The sequence below is a fragment of the Aythya ferina genome, assembly GCF_964211825.1.
Source record: "Aythya ferina genome assembly, chromosome: 1".
Classification (NCBI taxonomy): Eukaryota; Metazoa; Chordata; class Aves; order Anseriformes; family Anatidae; genus Aythya; species Aythya ferina.
The window spans coordinates 166,874,632-166,891,737 of record NC_140296.1 but is presented as its reverse complement, the minus strand read 5'-3'; the positions used below and the strand labels follow the sequence as shown (position 1 = coordinate 166,891,737).

General features: G+C 46.4%; 1 protein-coding gene across 1 annotated transcript; it reads right to left on the bottom strand.

Moving 5' to 3' along the window:
* Positions 1-5,398: 5,398 nt before the first annotated feature.
* On the bottom strand, positions 5,399-9,895 carry PHLDA1 (pleckstrin homology like domain family A member 1). Its single transcript, XM_084516657.1, has one exon. The coding sequence runs from the start codon at positions 9,465-9,467 to the stop codon at positions 8,979-8,981; it is 489 nt and encodes a 162-aa protein (XP_084372783.1). The 5' UTR covers positions 9,468-9,895; the 3' UTR covers positions 5,399-8,978.
* Positions 9,896-17,106: the final 7,211 nt, after the last annotated feature.

Sequence of the window (17,106 nt, the reverse complement as noted above, 5' to 3'; positions counted from 1 at the left end):
GGGGGTTGGACTGCCACAGAGTCCACACAGCTGATCAGTGAATGGGTATCACCATAAACCAGCTTCTCCTAAGCTGTCTTTCCCATTCATGTAGAGGTGCCAGTGCAGGGATTTGGGGCTGGATGCAGGGTTTTGATTCTCTGTCAGAAGGCTGTTGAGTCACAGAGGCTAGGAACACCTTCCCTGGGGAGGGAGGGCACACGGGCAGACCTCACAGATTAGGGCTGTGTAGAGACCGAGCAGGCAACATGCCTGTGGCTGACCAAGAGCAGCAGCACCTGTACAAGGCGCCGACCCCTCTGCCAGCAGCTGACAGCGTTGTGGTGCATGGACCTCTCCCACCAGCAGCTGCGGGCTGGGTGCAGAGGGGAGAGGGCTGGAAAAAAATACACACAGCCAGAGCTCAGCAAAAATGCATTCAGCTTGATTTAAGGTTCTGACTTCACTTGAGTGGGTGCGTTGAAAAGGATCCTGAAGTGAATGCTCTGAAAATTAACCGTGAAATCCTCTGAAGACTCATTAAATTAAAAAATTAGGAAATCAAAGCTGGCAAAATGATCTTAGTAGCCATGCCAGCTTTGCAGATATGTCATCTTCCCTTTTATGCAAGCTTTGCATTGTGTGAGAGTAGTGCCATCGCCCAGAACAACAATTAAATCCTGTGTTAAGGATACCTGTGTAAGCACTTACCATTGCACATGGAGCTTTGGAGGCAGACGGAATTGCTGCAGACTTTCAGCTAAGAGGAAAATGACCAAATTGCTTAGAATTACATTATGGAAAGAAAATACCTTTTGGTAGGTGGCTCTGTGACTGAAACAAGTAGAATTAAGGAAAATGTGGGGGAGAAAAACTGTTTCCTTGTAATAATTCAGCACCCAAGAAGGCTTCTCCCATCAGCTTTCACCCCCAGTGACCAAAGCCGAGCGAGCCCTGAGCCGCCTCCTGCCCGGCTGAGTCAGGGCCCAGGCCCAGGCCCCATGCCGGGGGGTGTCAGGGCGCTGCTCCCTCCCGGCTGCAGTTTCACAACACCAGCCAGCCCGGCCATGGCCCAGGACTTGTGGCGAGTTCCTTAAGCCCTCAGGAAAACACAAAGGAACGATTTCCAAATTGTTTGGAAGTGATCCTAGCGGCTTCCCTGGGGCAGCAGCTCATGCTCCTCTGCAGCTGCTGCTCTCCACTGCCTGCGGGCTGGTTCCTAAAATGAAGTGATCACAGTCCTCTGCTTCATGCATGGTGCTGGCACTGAGAATGGGACAAAAAATGACTTAGTGTTACACCCGACATCGGCTGTAACACCTTACTGCCCTCTCAGCCAGGAGGTGCTCCATGTGGCCCAGCACCCGACTTGTGCTCACAGCACTGCAGCCACCCCTCTGGGCCCTGGGGCATCACGAAGAGATGCTCATGGGAATATGACCAGCATCCATCCCCTCTGTCTCCCTCAGCCCCAAGGGACTGTCAGACTCACTGAGGGACCCTCCCCAGCACCGCAGCCTTTTCCCAGGCCCGCGGGTGCCCCGGTGAGGAATGCCGACCACGCGCCGCCGGGGAGCAGAGCTGTCAGCGTGACTTCCCCGCCGCTGATGCCCCCGTCATCGCTCCCACACAGCATCAGCACGCAGCCCGCTGCCGTGTGACAGGAGCTGTGACTTTGCTTGGGAGCCAAGCACCAGGAACGAGTACCAGGGGGACGTGGCTTTTAGTGGGACAGGAAATATTAGCTATCTGCGATAAAACGGAAAGGGCGGCCAGTACACGTCCAGCACACTTCAAGGCATCACTCTGTGGCTGGCAAAGAGTACTAGCAGCCCTAAAACGCAAATAAAGAAATAGCTTTTCCACTTCAAGGCTGAATTTTAGAAGAAATGAGTAATTTTTTTCTTGCTCATCCTACAGTGTACACACACAAAAAAGCCTCCAGCAAGGTCATCTGCATGTTGCAGCAACTGCTGGCACAGGAGGGTGGGGGGGTGGGGGGTGTTTTCAGCCCCATGGAGGGCTTACGGGGTGGTTGTGCAAGCACAGAGCAGCCTTGCACAGCGCGTCCCCTGGCATCAGCCAGTTGTCTATGAGTTGCTGCAGCCTTGCACATCAATCAGGGTTTCCTCTTTTTTTTTTTTTTTTCTTTTCCCCTGGTGGAAAAGCTTTTGTATGGGATGTTTCTGGCTAGAGGAATCTCTCTCATAACTCCCAGTTTCTGTGTGGAATGGGCAGGTGACAGCAGAATGGCAATAAAACAAGGACAGAAGAACATCAGGCCCTCCTCTTGTTTTTCATGTTTTAGCTAAGGCAGTTCCAGTGCTGGAAAAATCTACTCTGACACTGGATTCATACTTACACCATCCCTCCAAGTTATCACGGGGCTGATAACCTCCCTTTGCCCTTGCAGTCTTCAGCAAACAGAGGAGCTGAATATCTCAGGAAATGGGCAATAACTTCAGATCCCTCCACTCCTGCTGGGCTGTTTGCACAGGGGCAATAACCAGGAGCAGGAGCCACCCGAATCTGGCACTAACCCCCTGTGGTGGCTGTGGGTCCCACCCCGTGGTGTTGTGGTCATGCTCAGCTCCCTGACCAAGGCACCATCACTGCTCGGAGGCCCCAAGCACCCGGCCTGCTCCTGCATGACCTTGGACAGGTGGCACAGGCGTCCCAGTCCCAAATTTCCCCTTCTCCAAGGTGGAGATAGGAGAGGCAGAGGGCTGAGAGCCTTACGGAGAGGGGCTGTCACAGCATGAGCAGCTATCATCCGTGGGCTGGGCCCCGAGCACGCCACAGTGTGAAGAGCGCCGTTCCCTCAGAGGACCCCGGGCCTGGCACCAAAGCCAAGAACAGGCTGTGTCTGTGCTTTCACATAGCCCTGTCTCGCTCTCTATTTCCATATTTCTAGCTTTGCAGGAGGCCGTAGGTACAAAAGATGCAGCGAGGGACAAAACGTGGTCAAAAATTACAGTTAATGAAATAATCGCCTCCTAAACAGCGTATGACACAATACTTGAGTCCCCTGCAAGTTATAATCAACACCATATGTACAGTCATAAATATCAGAAATATTTACAAAACACTGACAAGATCTTAAAAACAAAAGCGGTGATTTCCTCATCTTGCTGGAAGCATTACAAAACGCGTGGTAAATTGTCTCATTCGAAATATCCCGCTAACCGCAGAGCGCAGTGCGCCTTGTTTTAATGGTTACTCACCCTATATGCATTCACTGGCACGTTTAATCTACAATGGCTGATTACAAACCATTGCAGGACAAAGATTACGAGGCAGGGTCGATACAAATTTTGTTTGTGTGAAGCCCGCTGTTGTCATAGCACCCTGTTGCACAAAAGGTAAATCAAGCCACCATCTGACCATTTCCTACGCGGCGGCAGCTGGCATTGATAGAGACATCCATCAGGGGGACTCGAAAAGACTGTAAAATTGGCCAATTCAAAGCGGCTGTGATTAGTCTGTACTGGGGCAAATGTCTCTGTTTTGATTTTTCATCCAAAAAAAAATAAATGAAATGCCTCTGGCTTTCCCTACAAAGTCTCTTTAGGAAAACTAGTGAGTGCTGCAATCAAACCAGGCCATTTGTGCCAGTCACGGGCATCAAGTGGGTGACAGCTAGCAAGATGACTTCACTTCCAGCCCCTCACCCGGGAGCTGATGGCACTTTCCCTGGAAATTCAGTTTGTAGCATTAGGCCGAGACCCTAAAAGCCCCATCACTGGTCCCTTGAATGTCAGGACACCTTGAAGGGTTTCAGCTCTTACCAGGATTGGTCACTGTCTTCTGCTCTGCCCACTACCAATGCTGGAAGCAGGAGGCAATGCTGTCAGCAGCAGGGAGGAGCTGTGTGGTGTTTCCAGAGTCCTTATCTCACAAGCCAAAAATCTCTCCGTGGAAAGACAGAAAAATCTTATCAAGAACACTAGAGTCCCCACAGTACAGTTTGTAGCTTCATATCTTAGAAATAAACTGTTTAGAAGACTCCAGTTGGCAGTCATTGCAATGGTTGATCTAAAAAAGAGGGGGTAAGGTGACAGAGGCCATTTGGGCACTTTCTAGACAAGGCTAACTTGTAGCTGCTTGGAAACGGGCAGTCAGACAAGTAAAGTTTTGCATTTAGTTTTGATTTGGGTTTAATTAAAAAGGAAATTGTTTCATTCAACAATGCAAATTCAACAGGTCTGCAAAGAACTATGCCAGTGCAGATTTCCTTTGAGGGAGAAAAAAAAAAAAAAAAAAAAAAAAAAAAGCCCTTCAGATGGGACTTCTTTCATATTTCATTTTGTTTGGAAAACACAGGCATTGTTCCATCTTCTTGCTGCTCTCCCCCTGAGTTCATTGGAAAAGATGAAAGGGCAATGTTAGTGCTACACTAATCGCTGCACCCTCACTACTGGCACGGGTTCTGGGCGGACATCTCGCTTCTGGGCCCTCATTCGTTTGTTTTCTAAACAGAAACAGAAAAGGATCCACTGTTTTTACAAAATGTCATAATCTTACTCTGGGAAAAAAATAAAAGTAAAAATCTGTTGATTTCAATGAACTTTGAATCAGGTCCACAGAACTTAATTGCTGAAGCTTACACTGGTTTCCGAGTTTCCATGTTCATTATGGTTTTTGTTTGTTTGTTTGTTTGATCAGAAAAATATCTTGAGAAAACCCTGGAAAAACAACATTCCCCAACAGGAAAACAATGGCCCTGGTTTTAGAACCATTTTGCATGTACTGTTTTGCATCCTCTTAGTCAAAAGTTAAAGCAGAAAAACAGAGGTGTATTTTTTATACACCTTTATAAAGACATCACCATTGACGCAGGAACAGAAACAACGTCAAGCAGTACAATCCTTGTTCTGCTATATTTATGTCCTTACAGAGACACTTACTATCGTGTTAAAAGCTCATGAGGGGCATCTCTAAAAGCCATAAGCAACGGTGGGCACTTGAGGAGACAATAAATCCACAGATACTTAATTGCAAGCACATAACTTTTCAAAGCTGCTGAGAATCAGCATTTGTGAGAGGTTAGCTCTTTAATAAGTTGTATCAAATATTAAGTTCAAATGCCTACAGTTTAGCTGTTTACTAAGGAAAAGGAGAGTCTCCTAGTTGTTACAAGGAATGCCTTGGAAGCCAAGCAGAGCACCACTGAAATTAGGGGGTCTCAGTGTGGGCACTCACATCTCTCACTGCAAGAAGGGGAACTGGACACTGAGCCCCATAATCATGCTATGTGTAAAGATTGATTGGAGCGTCTAGGTGGGTCTTTCCTTCAGAAGAGATCTACGCGGGTTGAATGCCTTCCTCTTAGGCCACAGGAAAAGCTTAGATCAGCTCTTAATCATTTTAAAGCTAGAAAAGAGCCCAAACAACCATTCCTTCAACATAGCGAGAACTCTTTCAATAGATACCTCTTTATTTGAAATGGAATGCATCTTGAAAAATATGAAAAATAAATCACATCTCTCGGAAATCATTTATGAGTCATATTTACACACAATCTTTTTGACGACACTGATATTTCTGCTCACAATAGGATATGCTAGAAAACATTTGGTACATCACTGCAGCTATAATTCCAAAGCTGGCATTTGCATATCATGAACAGTAACAGAGAGGAAATACTTCATGATGTCACAAAAACAACATCCACTCGATCTTTCCTTTTTCCCCCCAATTTTTAAATTTTCTTGGTACAAAACGGTCACCACAGCTTGAATTTTCTGGCTGCATCCTGCCCCTCAGCCACTCTTCACTTTTCTTTCTTTATTTTTAATCAAGATGTAAAATTTTGACCTCTTCGTTGACTGTCTACAATTTTGTTACCTATACCAAGCATTTTCCCGTTTGTGTTTTACTGGCATTGTTGTTTATTCTTGATAAATTTATTTCAACCATATACTGTTTTTTGTGATTTTTTTTTTTTTGGGGGGGGGGGGGGGATTGCTTTGTTTCTAGTTTGGTTGGTTGTGGGGTTTTTGTTTGTTTTGGTGAGGGGAAAGACACTATTATTCCTTTTCTTGCAGTTCCACTAGGATGGAGCATAATCTGTCTGCTGGAGTTACTTTCACAGCCATTTCTTACGAGGCAGTGACAGACAGTATTTAACCAAGCAGCTCCAGTGAGGACTACGGTCAAAAATTGCTACCAAGTTAAGGACACAGGGAATTTAGAGGGTGAGAAAGTTACCAGACTGACCACGTCGGACACCTTAGCCTTCTTTACACTGACACGGCATGAGCAGCAAGCACAACTGTCCCCGGGGAACCCCAGCCCCTTCATTTCCCTTTGGTTTCCAGCACGTTGGGTGCCCATGCCCATCCCACCTGTGACCTGTCAGCCCAGGCTGAGGCACAGAAACAGCTCGAGGTGGATGTTGTGGCGTGACCGTCTGACACCAGCATTTCTACAAGGTAACACGGTGGGCAATGACAGCAGGCAAAAGTTTGTCAGCAAACTAGATCAGTCCAAAGGGTTTTGAGAGCATCCTTCAAACCAACTTAAAACAAGAAATCTGAGGTGGAACACAGCATTGACCTTGAATCCGTGAATAAACAGCTTTCATTTTGAATGTCCTTTGCTTCTTCAACCTTTTACGTCAATTATATCACTAAAACCCTCATCTTTTGTTTTCAGAGTACAAATACTCCCAGAAGAGCAGTAACATTTCAGCTTTACACCAGATCCGTAGACTTCTGTAGTATTCAGTGGGCTTGTGCCTGCCTGGGACAGGAATACCTGCCTCCACCAGAGAAACATGCACGTCTCCAATCACGTAGGAACAGTTTTTCATCAAGTACATTTATTCTTCATTAGGCTGAAACATATTTTAGTAGGTGAGATACCAGCGATATGTCTGTATATCTGAAAAGGTGGATTAGTTACTCAGTAAACTGTAATTAACGACTCTAAAGAGAGGAGCCAAATTACAAATTACAGCCTATTTTGTAAGTCTCCGACTAGCTCATTAGAGAATCCCCTTGCAGCTCTAACATCCAAGCATTAGCAGAATGATAATGGCAGATGTACAGAGATGTGGAAATTGGCTATTATGATTGCCAAGACAGCGAATCTAATCCTAGAAGATGCAGGGCACCTTCGATTTCAATTAGTCTCCAAGTAATAACTTTGTTAGGACAGCTGTAATCTACCTCCCCAGGCTTGTCGCACAACCTTTTCAAGGGCCAGATCTGAGAGCAGTGCTCGGGGGTAACCACGGAGGACGGGGGAGGTCTGGGCTTTAACTCTGCCACATTTTGTGTGTCTGCGTGTGTGACTCAGACACCTGAGGGCAGGGGAAGGAAGAAGAGGACAAAAAGAGATCTCCGGCTACTCCTTACAGGGCTAGGAGTAAGCTCAGGTGCAGAGCAGGCCAGAAAGGACCATTGCATGCAGTAGCAAATTCTGATTTCTCCTTTTGAGTGTCGCTTCAGTTTTGCCTGAAACACTAAGAGAAACAGCTTGAACCAAGATCGTGGGGGTTTTACAGTCAAACTATGTCTCAGTTACACAAACAATGGGGTGCTGGATGCGCAGCTTTGAAAGGTTTTGTTTATGCTCACGTAACTTGTCAAGGGGCCAGAAGCGGTTTTCCTCGCCGCGTTAGTTAAAATAAATAGCTCTGCGGCTGCAGCCTTTTACCTTGAGCCAGAGACGAGGGGCCCCGAGCTGGTCTGCCCCGCTCACGAGCACAACTCGTGCCAGAGTACCACGAAGTGGGCGCTGCCTGGAGGGTGCTCCCCGGGGATGCACATGGGGTGTGCACCCTGGGAAGCACACATCCCATGGGGTGTGCGTCCTGGATGCACACACATCCCACGGGATGTGCACCCGCAGGGTGCGTGCCCATCCCACCCCGGTGAGCAGCTCCCAGCCGCGCTCGCTCGCGCCCACGGCCCAACTCCCGGCGGCTTGCGAGAGGCACAGGAAGATGCACCAGCTGTGCAATTAGCCCTTTGTTTTCCAACTTGGTGGCTTCATCAACATTTTTAGAGGCGAGATCGCATGCCTCTCTCAGCATCTGACAGTGCTGAACACCAAAATTAATCTAGTTTATCTTGGCTTACGGGGGCTGTGACCAGAACGATGCGTTTGGACACTAAGACATATGCAAGATGAATTTTAAACTAGGGGCTACTTTAATGCGAGACGTTTAAAAACTGCCATGAAAATAAGGTCGAGAGCCCAGACCGTTTACAAGCAGACAGAGCCTTGAACTCGGATGCTAAGAAACGCGCATAATCGGTTCTCAGCTCCTGCCCTCTGGCCTGAAGGAGCCGAAGCCTCAAACCCATCGCGGAATCCAGCCGTGATTCCTGCGCCACCGAGGAATCGGGTTGGATTCCCCTCAGCTCATACGTCAAACAGATGGGTTTTAGTCTCGGAACAACCCCCAGCATCACTTTTTTTTTGAATAACCAAGCGTGTATAGAATTTTATCGTCTTCCACCAGGCGTGTATTTTGAAAGAGAATCATTTAAAGCCCGATTTGTAATCGCTCTTCTCACTGGGGAGAAGAGTTTTCACGCGCAGCATGGGTTTCAGCCAAATTCTGAGCCAGACATCACATTTTCCACGTTAGCGTAATACAGCATATTTCGGGTAAAACCGAAGGACTTTCTGTCACATCGCACGCGGCCGGGCTACCCGGGGCTTCTGCAGGGCGCTAACACACCCCCCGCTTTTTCCTTCGCCTTTTGGGCACAGCCTGCGTTCCGAAACGTCCTGCAAACAAGCCTTTGAAAACAAGAAGCCAACAAACGACCGAACTAATAAATAAGACACGGTAAAGTTACAGTACGTCACGTCTGCCTGAAGTCCCCGGGGCACCGCAGGATCCGTCCCGAGCTCCCCAAACCCGGGGCTGGAGGGGCTCCTGGGCGCAGGGGGCGGCCGGGCGGGGGGCTCCCGGCCGAGTCCGCTGGGTGCCCCGCTTGGGGGGCGGCCGGAGCCCCCCTGGGGGGGTGTCGGGGCCGGCGCTAGGCGGAGTTGGAGGCGCTGCGGATGCGGGGGCCGTGGGGCTGCTGCGCCAGGTGCTGCTGCTTCTGGCGGGTGGAGCGCACGGCCAGGATGGCCTGGCGGTTCTTGTACTGCACCATCTGCAGCGTGATCGCCGCGTTCCAGCCCTGCTCCTGCGCGCACCGAAAGTCGATCTCCTTGCCCTCGGCCATCACCACGGTGAAGTAGACGTACTTGCCCTTCCGCTCCACGCAGTCCACCGTCTTCATGTTGGAGAAGTGCAGCTCCTTGATCTTGGCGGCCGGCTCGGCGCCCGGCTGCTGCTGCTGCTGCTGCTGTTGCTGCTGGGCCGGCTGCTGGGGCTGCGGCTGGGGCTGCTGCTTGGGGGACGCGAGGAGCAGCCCCTCCTCGGTGAGGATGCAGCGCTTCTTCTTCCAGAGCTGCAGCAGCCCGTCGCTCCTCTTCTCCAGCACGCCCTCCTTCACCGCCTTGCAGCCGCTCTCCAGCATCCTCCCGGCTCCGCGGGGGCTGGGCTCGGCGGGCGGCAGCCGGCACCAGCCCAGGAGCCGCCGCCGGAGCGCCCCGGCCCGCGGGATGCGGAGCGGCTGCCGCCCGTGGCGCGGCGTGGCTGCGCCCTGCCTCCCCGCCTGCCTCCCTCCCCGCCCGCTCCCCTTTTTCAACTCGCCTCGCCCACCCCGGCCGGAGCGACACCCAGCGGAAAGGGCGGCCCCCGCCGACACGCGGGGAGCCGGCGCCGCCCCGGCACCGCCGCCCCCTCGCCGGGCACCCCCGGCAAAGGGGGAGCCACAAGGGGAGCCCCCGAGGCGGCCGGGATGGGGGAGCCGGGGCTCGGCGCTGCCAGGAGCCGCCCGCCCTGCTGCTGAGCCTGCAAGGCGAGCACGGCCCTCTGCCCCCTGCAGCAGGTTGGGGAGGGATGAGGGAGAAGCTCCGGGGAACGCTCACTGCTTCGAAACGTCAAGAAGAAACGCGTAAAATGTCCAAACTAGCCCCCAAATAAGACCCATTTTCGTGGCGATCCTGCGCTGTTAGCACACAGTTGCTTATTGTTAGATGCCTGCCCCCCGGCCAGCTTTTGGTTTATGTTTGCAGAAGGCATTTATTTGCATAGAAAAGCGAAGTGACTGAGAGTTAAACTGTTTTAAAACTCTGATGTCTGAGATGCAAGATCAAGAGGCAGCGTAACTGAATTTGGCACTGCCAGCTAACATAGGCTGAGCTCTGTATGTCCCTCTACTTCAAGAACACTGCTTTGCTTTTATTTATTTTTTTATTTTTAAACATGTATTGAACAGGGCCATAAAAATTAAAACCACCCCCTCACCCTGCTCTTAGCAGCCAGGAAGGAGGTCAGGTTATGGCAGAGGTCAACAGGAACATAGAAAAAAAATCAACATTGTTGATTGCTTCAATGGAGTTTCTCTCTGATAGTTTCCTCTTGCCTATCTTGCAAAAGTTTGAACTTCAAGCATAAAAGGTAAGTTAATTTTGATTAATCGTTTACCTCTCCATGATTCAAGTAGTGAAGGCAATTAAAAGTGATGTGGTTGTTTTACCTTTCCTGCAGTAACTAGGAAGAAGCTCACATCAGGAACAAAGGTAAGTTACGAGCTACAACAAAAAGATGGATTAATAGCTTAAAGGTCACTTCAGAGACTAGTCCCTTCCCCTCAGGGCTTAGGATGTGCACTAAAAGTTAATCCATTCTCACAAGTCTCATGTTTATTTTATTAGAGGCACACACTCATTTTAAGAAGAGCTGAACATCATTCGGTTGTCTCAAGCTGTAGCTCATTGCCATTTCTACCTAAATCCCCCATGCAATTACCTGCATCTTCACCTACTGATGCTCACACAAGGAGCCTCACACACAGCTCAAAGGGAGTAAGAGAAGCTCCCAGCTTTTCACATTTGTTCTGCATCTACTTAACTCTTGATTAAGTGTCAAAGTATTAACATTCATCCATATTCATCTATCGCAATCTACAACTTGATTAAAACATGTTTATAAGGCACAGGACATTGAACTACACCCACAGAACACAAGTTCCAACAGATCCATTTCCTAAAGGGCGCCTACAGAAAAGCTGGGGAGAGAGTGGAGCAACAGGACAAAGAGTAATGGTTTTAAGATCTAAATCTTCCATTTTTTATTAGCTATTACAAAGAAATTCTTCCTTCAGGTGGTGAGGCCCTGGCACAGGCTGCCCAGAGCAGCTGTGGCTGCCCCATCCCTGGAGGTGCTCAAGGCCAGGCTGGATGGGGCTTTGGGCAACCTGGTCTGGGGGGAGGTGTCCCTGCCATGGCAGGGGGTTGGAACCAGGTAGGCCTTAAGGTCCCTGCCAACCCAAACCGTTCTGTGACTGTAATTGACCTGTACACTTCTGGTTGCTGCTTCATTACTCTAAGTGAACAGTCCTTTGCTTCCTAGCAAACACACTACCCAGCAGCATGGCAACTACCGTACAGTCCCACATGTTACTCTGCAGCAAGCATCCATTTTTTTCCCCTGCAACACTGCACTGTAACCTTTACATAGAGTGTGTTAATATGAGGTTTGTTTTTTTTTTTTGCTTGTTCTCAGCACTGGGAGTAACTTGCAATTAATCAACCAAAAAGCTGAGTACAGAAGGCCATAGAATTTCATCCTATATATAGAAGGGGATTAAGTTTGTTCCATTTTGGCCTTCCATCATATCAAGCTCTCAGTTGTCTTGTAGCAAATGTTGGATGTCAGCTTTTTAACCCAACTCTAAGCACCATGGACATACTCTGCTAATGTAGGTACTCACAACAACTGTTTATTCCTGGTGAAATTCACCTAAGCATGCGGTCAAAAGCAAGCATGCAAAACATCCATTCCAAACTGTATTCTGTATGTCAACAAGTATTAACAGCCATTTAAAATACACTACATTTGACCAAAAACACCAGAGCAGTCAGAATTTAGGAAACTCAGGTTAGAGGAAATACTGACAGTTTCATGGTAAAAACATGTCCCAAATTTTATTGCTCAGAACTCAAAGAACAACAAGCCTTGTTTTCCTAGATGGAAGTCACAGCTGAACTTCCTGAAACATTTCTTAAAAATTAGTATCTTGAAAACCCACATTCAACATGGTTAAGCCCACTACATGTCTCACTGAGGTTTTACACAACTTGTCTTTAAATATGTATTTAAACCACTGCAATGATATTAAATGATCTACAGCTGCTACCGTGAAGTTTCACTAAATACTGTGCAGGTTCTGCATCTGTTCCTGCTTTGAGAAAGTTCTGCTGATATAGCTGATGCACAGATGCCTCCTACTGTCAAACCTGAAATACTACAACCTAAAAAAAAATGATTCCTGAAAGAATCTAAGATCCATTTTTCCCTTATTAAATGTTTCTTTTTCTTTAAATGCTCTAAGTTAATATTGATAACACAAATATTTGGTCACTAGGTACATTCAGTATATCATAAGCTCCTTAATTTAAAGGCTGCAGTAGAATAAATTTCGTATGTGTAAACTTAATTACTCTTACTGTAATTACTCTTAGTGTTCTTTTCAAACCCTGAGGCAAGTTAAAAACTGTTTTGGGAAGCCACCATAAAAGACTAAGAAGCCCATAATTTTAGTGTTCTCCTGGGTAATAAAAAAGAGCAGCTTGATACCAACAATCAATTACTAATTTCAGAGATGCTAGACCCACACTAAGTGATAACACTCACCTCATTACATAGAAATAAATGGCTAAAACAGCAAAAGGGTTAAGGGGGAAACTTCGAAAGAAGCATAATCTAGTCATTGCTGGACAGAAGGAAGATGAGAAAATAGACAGCCATTGAGAAATACATGACAAATTGATGTGTTGCAATAGGATTAAAACAATTATACCGAATGCTTACTTCATAAACGATTTTCTTGACCTTTAGAGTCTCCAAGTAACTTCACCGGAACTTCCTGCTGACTGAACACTGAAGCACCAAGCAGGGAATCTGGAGCAGTCATTTCCTTCTATGAATTCCTCCTGACTGATACCAGTGCGTATCTCACAGTACACCAGGCATAACCAGACAAAGTATTTACCCAAACTACCAGTTGCATTGCTCCAGGCCTTGGCATTCCCTACAAAGCACAGTATGACAGTACCAAACGAAGAAGCTGTGTGCAAGGCAGAGTCTGGCATTTTCCGGAGTTCCCTGCACTTCACAGGTAGCTGTCTGTCTTCCAAAAAAAATTATAAAGCACTTGAGCACCCACTGGAGAGCAAAGCCAGCCTGTAAGATGGTTTAAATGACCTGAAGTCTCTCAGCATTGATCACCTAGTGCTGAGTAAGACATGCTGCGAGTTCAAACATACCGACTGCTTTTCATCAGCTCCAGGATAAGCATCAAGTTTGGGTGGGTACTTGCAACACTTGAGCACATAGAAGTACGTCTGACAACAGCTGAAATTCAGAAGCAGCAGAGGGGACTCTTCTTGCGATCTCAGCACACTTCAGTTAGATACCTATTGACACAACAAGAGCTCTTCCACTAAACCTCCACATTCCTTTTGCGCCCACTTCTAGCGTACACCAAGTGGATCCAAATGTGGAATACCTCATCTTTCACTTGGTGTGCTCTGTGCTTGCATGCTTTGTTTGTTCAAATGTTCCTGCAAAAGTTGAGGGATACAGGCCACATGTGGAAGGCTAACAGCAGCCTAACAGAAGGATTTAAGAAGTGCTGAGATGGAAGCCATCACCTGACACAGCCTGTCATACAAAAACTTCCAACTCATCTTGATCTGACAGTGTAGGACCCTTACTATTTCCAGGAAATGGATTTATGTTCCCTTTAGGTAAGCATTAGTAATTAGAGATCACTACTTTGACACTCAAATAACTCCAAGACTCAGTGCATCTCAAACAGAACTGATCAGTTCTGAAGTGCAGCCAAAGGTTGGGGTGGGTATCAACTACTTCACTAACCTGTGCAAGCAAACCTTGGACAGGGCTACACCACCTGGAAAAGGCTACATCAGCACAGAAGGAAGGAGGAGCTGTAGAGCTGAATCCACCTTCCCAAACACCTGTGAAGCTTTAGTTCCATCCATAACACTACATAGAGAAATGCCTTTGTTATCAGACTGTCCCTTTTATACACAGCTCAGCATTTTGTTTCCACTGAGAAAGAATATCACAGTGCAGTCTCCATACCCAGCACAATACAAGGCGTCTGAGAAACAACTGCTGCACAGATGTTTGTGAATACAAAAATCTCTGGTGAATCTCATACTCTCAATTTCTGATTCAGGTCTACAGCAGTGGGCCCTAAAACAAAGGGAAAGTTTAAGCATCAGCTTGAAGGCAAAGATGAGCCCAGTAAGCTCTTGCAGTTTTCTACATTCTGCTGTGTTTTTCATGGTTTTTAACAAGTAAAAACCACATCAAAGTTATACTACCTGCTATACAGGTCGGGAAACATTGCTTTCAAGAATCTAATTAAGAAGTCTAAGCCTGTGAAGCTAGTTGCAGAAGACCTTGGTAAGAAAAGCTGATACACCAAGTATTTAGAACATCATCCCTCTCCAGAAAACAAGCTTTAAGAATACTAATCTTAAATCTGGTCTACTGCTTCATTTCGGGATACTGTTTAAAACCATATATTAACGAAGCTACTACATACAGTAAAACCCATTAATGCTAACGTAATCTAATCTACAGTTGTCAGAAATGCCAAATTAACAAGCAGCACCCCAACCCATCAAGCACAAGCTCTGAGCAACCTTCCGCCTCATGCAGAGGAACAGTTAGTTCTCCTGCCCCTTTCCTCACAAACCTCATTTCTCCCCCCCCTCTGATAGTTCTCACTTCAATATAGCAACCAAAACCCTATTTGCACAAATCAAACTTTAGTGTAGCACAGTACTGCAACAGCTGACTAAGAAATCAGATTTCTAGTGACACATTTTCCTAGCCTGAAGTTCATAAAATAACTAACCTACTCTCCTGAAATACTAATGAATAGTTTCTCTACAGCTGGTATAAATCCATAGGAAGCAAGAAGAATGAGTCACAATACTGCAATCAGTGGTGAAAGTTTAATGTTCCTGCTACATACTGCCTTTCTGAATTGCTAAACAAGAGCTGTTGATCACAAGCACTGAAACAGTTTGTATTTAACCAATGCCATAAGAACTGGCACCTCAATTTGTATGATTATATCCTTCCTTTCGCTGCAGCCTGGGAAGCACAAGAACTGCTGATTTAGTACTAGCAAACCAATCTAGAGAGCAGCTTACCAAAATCTGTCACCCACATGGATTCACAGCTCTGGATCTTGTAGGCTGCAGGTGATCTTTAACATCTACCAGCTCTCCTTTACAAATACAGTATCACATTGTGTAAGTAACAAATGAGAAAGTAACTTCAACACAAGCTACATTTCATAAGAACAGTGGCTTCAGAAATTTGTTGGACAACTTGTGACAGTGCTTCCTCTTTTCAGGATACTGTTGCCAGATGCTGTTAGCAAAAATGGGCTAGATCTAAGTAAGGATTTCAGATACTTCTCATGTCCAGAAATGTGAACCCCAGAGCCCTGTGTTAGTTACTGACAGGGGTCATAACACACTATCAGTTTGGTCTCCGCATATCCTGAAGTTTAAACAAGAAGTGCTTGGTTTCAACTTAATCCTGGAAGACATTCACAGAGACCAAGTGATACCCAAACCCCCAGCGGGGTTAGCATCTCGAAAGGTAAGCATATTCTGTCAGGATTAACATTATCACAAGACCACATCCACATTAAGACATGCACCATAATTATGCTGACCTTTTATTACTGTATTTTTCTATGTTGTGATCTATTTGTTAACCTAAATAAACGCTTAAGAACACAGCTTTGACAGTACCATTTCATATACAGCTTTAGATAACAAGGGCTCCTTCTCCCAAATCCATAGATACCTAGAAAGGATAAAGATGGCACCTGGCAGGGATTCTGAAATTATGCCCTGCAGCATTCAAAGCTTCAAGGAATACAAAGAAGAAATCAGTTTCAGGCACACTAGACCTGCTTCCTCTCAGGCATCTGTGGATTAAGAAGGGCACTTGGTATAGGCTTCGTTATGTATTACCTACCTTCTAAGCAAGAGACTTACTGGAGAAACTTCATCCACAACCCCATCCTTCCATGGCTGGGGATTCCTGCTTGTCCTGCTTTTTTTTTTTTCAATGCTTTAACCCATCATGGCTACTTCAGTATATCAGTGTCAAGGAACAGAGTAGCTACTGCAGAAATAGACAAATGGCTAGCTGGGTGCTTCTTCACTGCCCTGTGAGGACCTTCTCATCCCTCAAAAAGTTGCCTACATACTTATTTAGAAGATCAGAATTTCTACAATTATGTAAAGAACAAGACTGTGGAGTACAATAGCATCCTGCTGACTGGGAAAAGTTGAATGGACGACATCAGCTCATGGTCTCCTCAAGTTGAGTACATTCAAACCAACGTCTCAAGAGCACCTTCACTGGTAGGCTACAGACAAAACTAGTATGAAAGATCTAGCCCGTGCTTCAACTTACAGTGAACATCCAGTACAGACAACACATGAACCACAGCATGCTAACAAGCATAGTGAACAAAACATTCGGTGAGGAAGGAAGAATTCCTTGGGTTTTAGTTCCTCCTCTCTAGATGCTTAATAGTGAGTATAAACTAGAGTATAGCTACATGTTCTAGCAGTCTCTTAGGTTACAGAGCAGATTTTATTCAGGACAATGTAGCTCTGTCTACAGAGACTGGAAATTCATGCACCTTTCTTTGGTCCAGATTTCATACTAATAACCCAATGCCTTAGAATCAGGCATGGCAATATCCAAGTCTTTTTATCAGATCTAGCCCCACTTCTAAAATACCATCTTCTCAAAACGGCAGTCTTGACCACTTGCTGAAACACGTAGCTCAGACTCACAAGTATCACGCTGCAAATGGAAAGCGTGAATCAAAAGCTTTCCAAACTGCTTTTAAAATGCTATGTAACTTGTTTTTCAGTGACTCAATTTTTGTTTCTAGCAAAGAGTGAACAGCAGCATGAAAGATACACCTCATCAGTTTCCACATGCAGATACACACATCATAATAAAACAAGACTAGC

Coding starts and splice junctions, on each gene's coding strand:
- PHLDA1 (XM_084516657.1), bottom strand. CDS start 9,467: ATGCTGGAGAGCGGCTGCAAGGCGGTGAAGGAGGGCGTGCTGGAGAAG.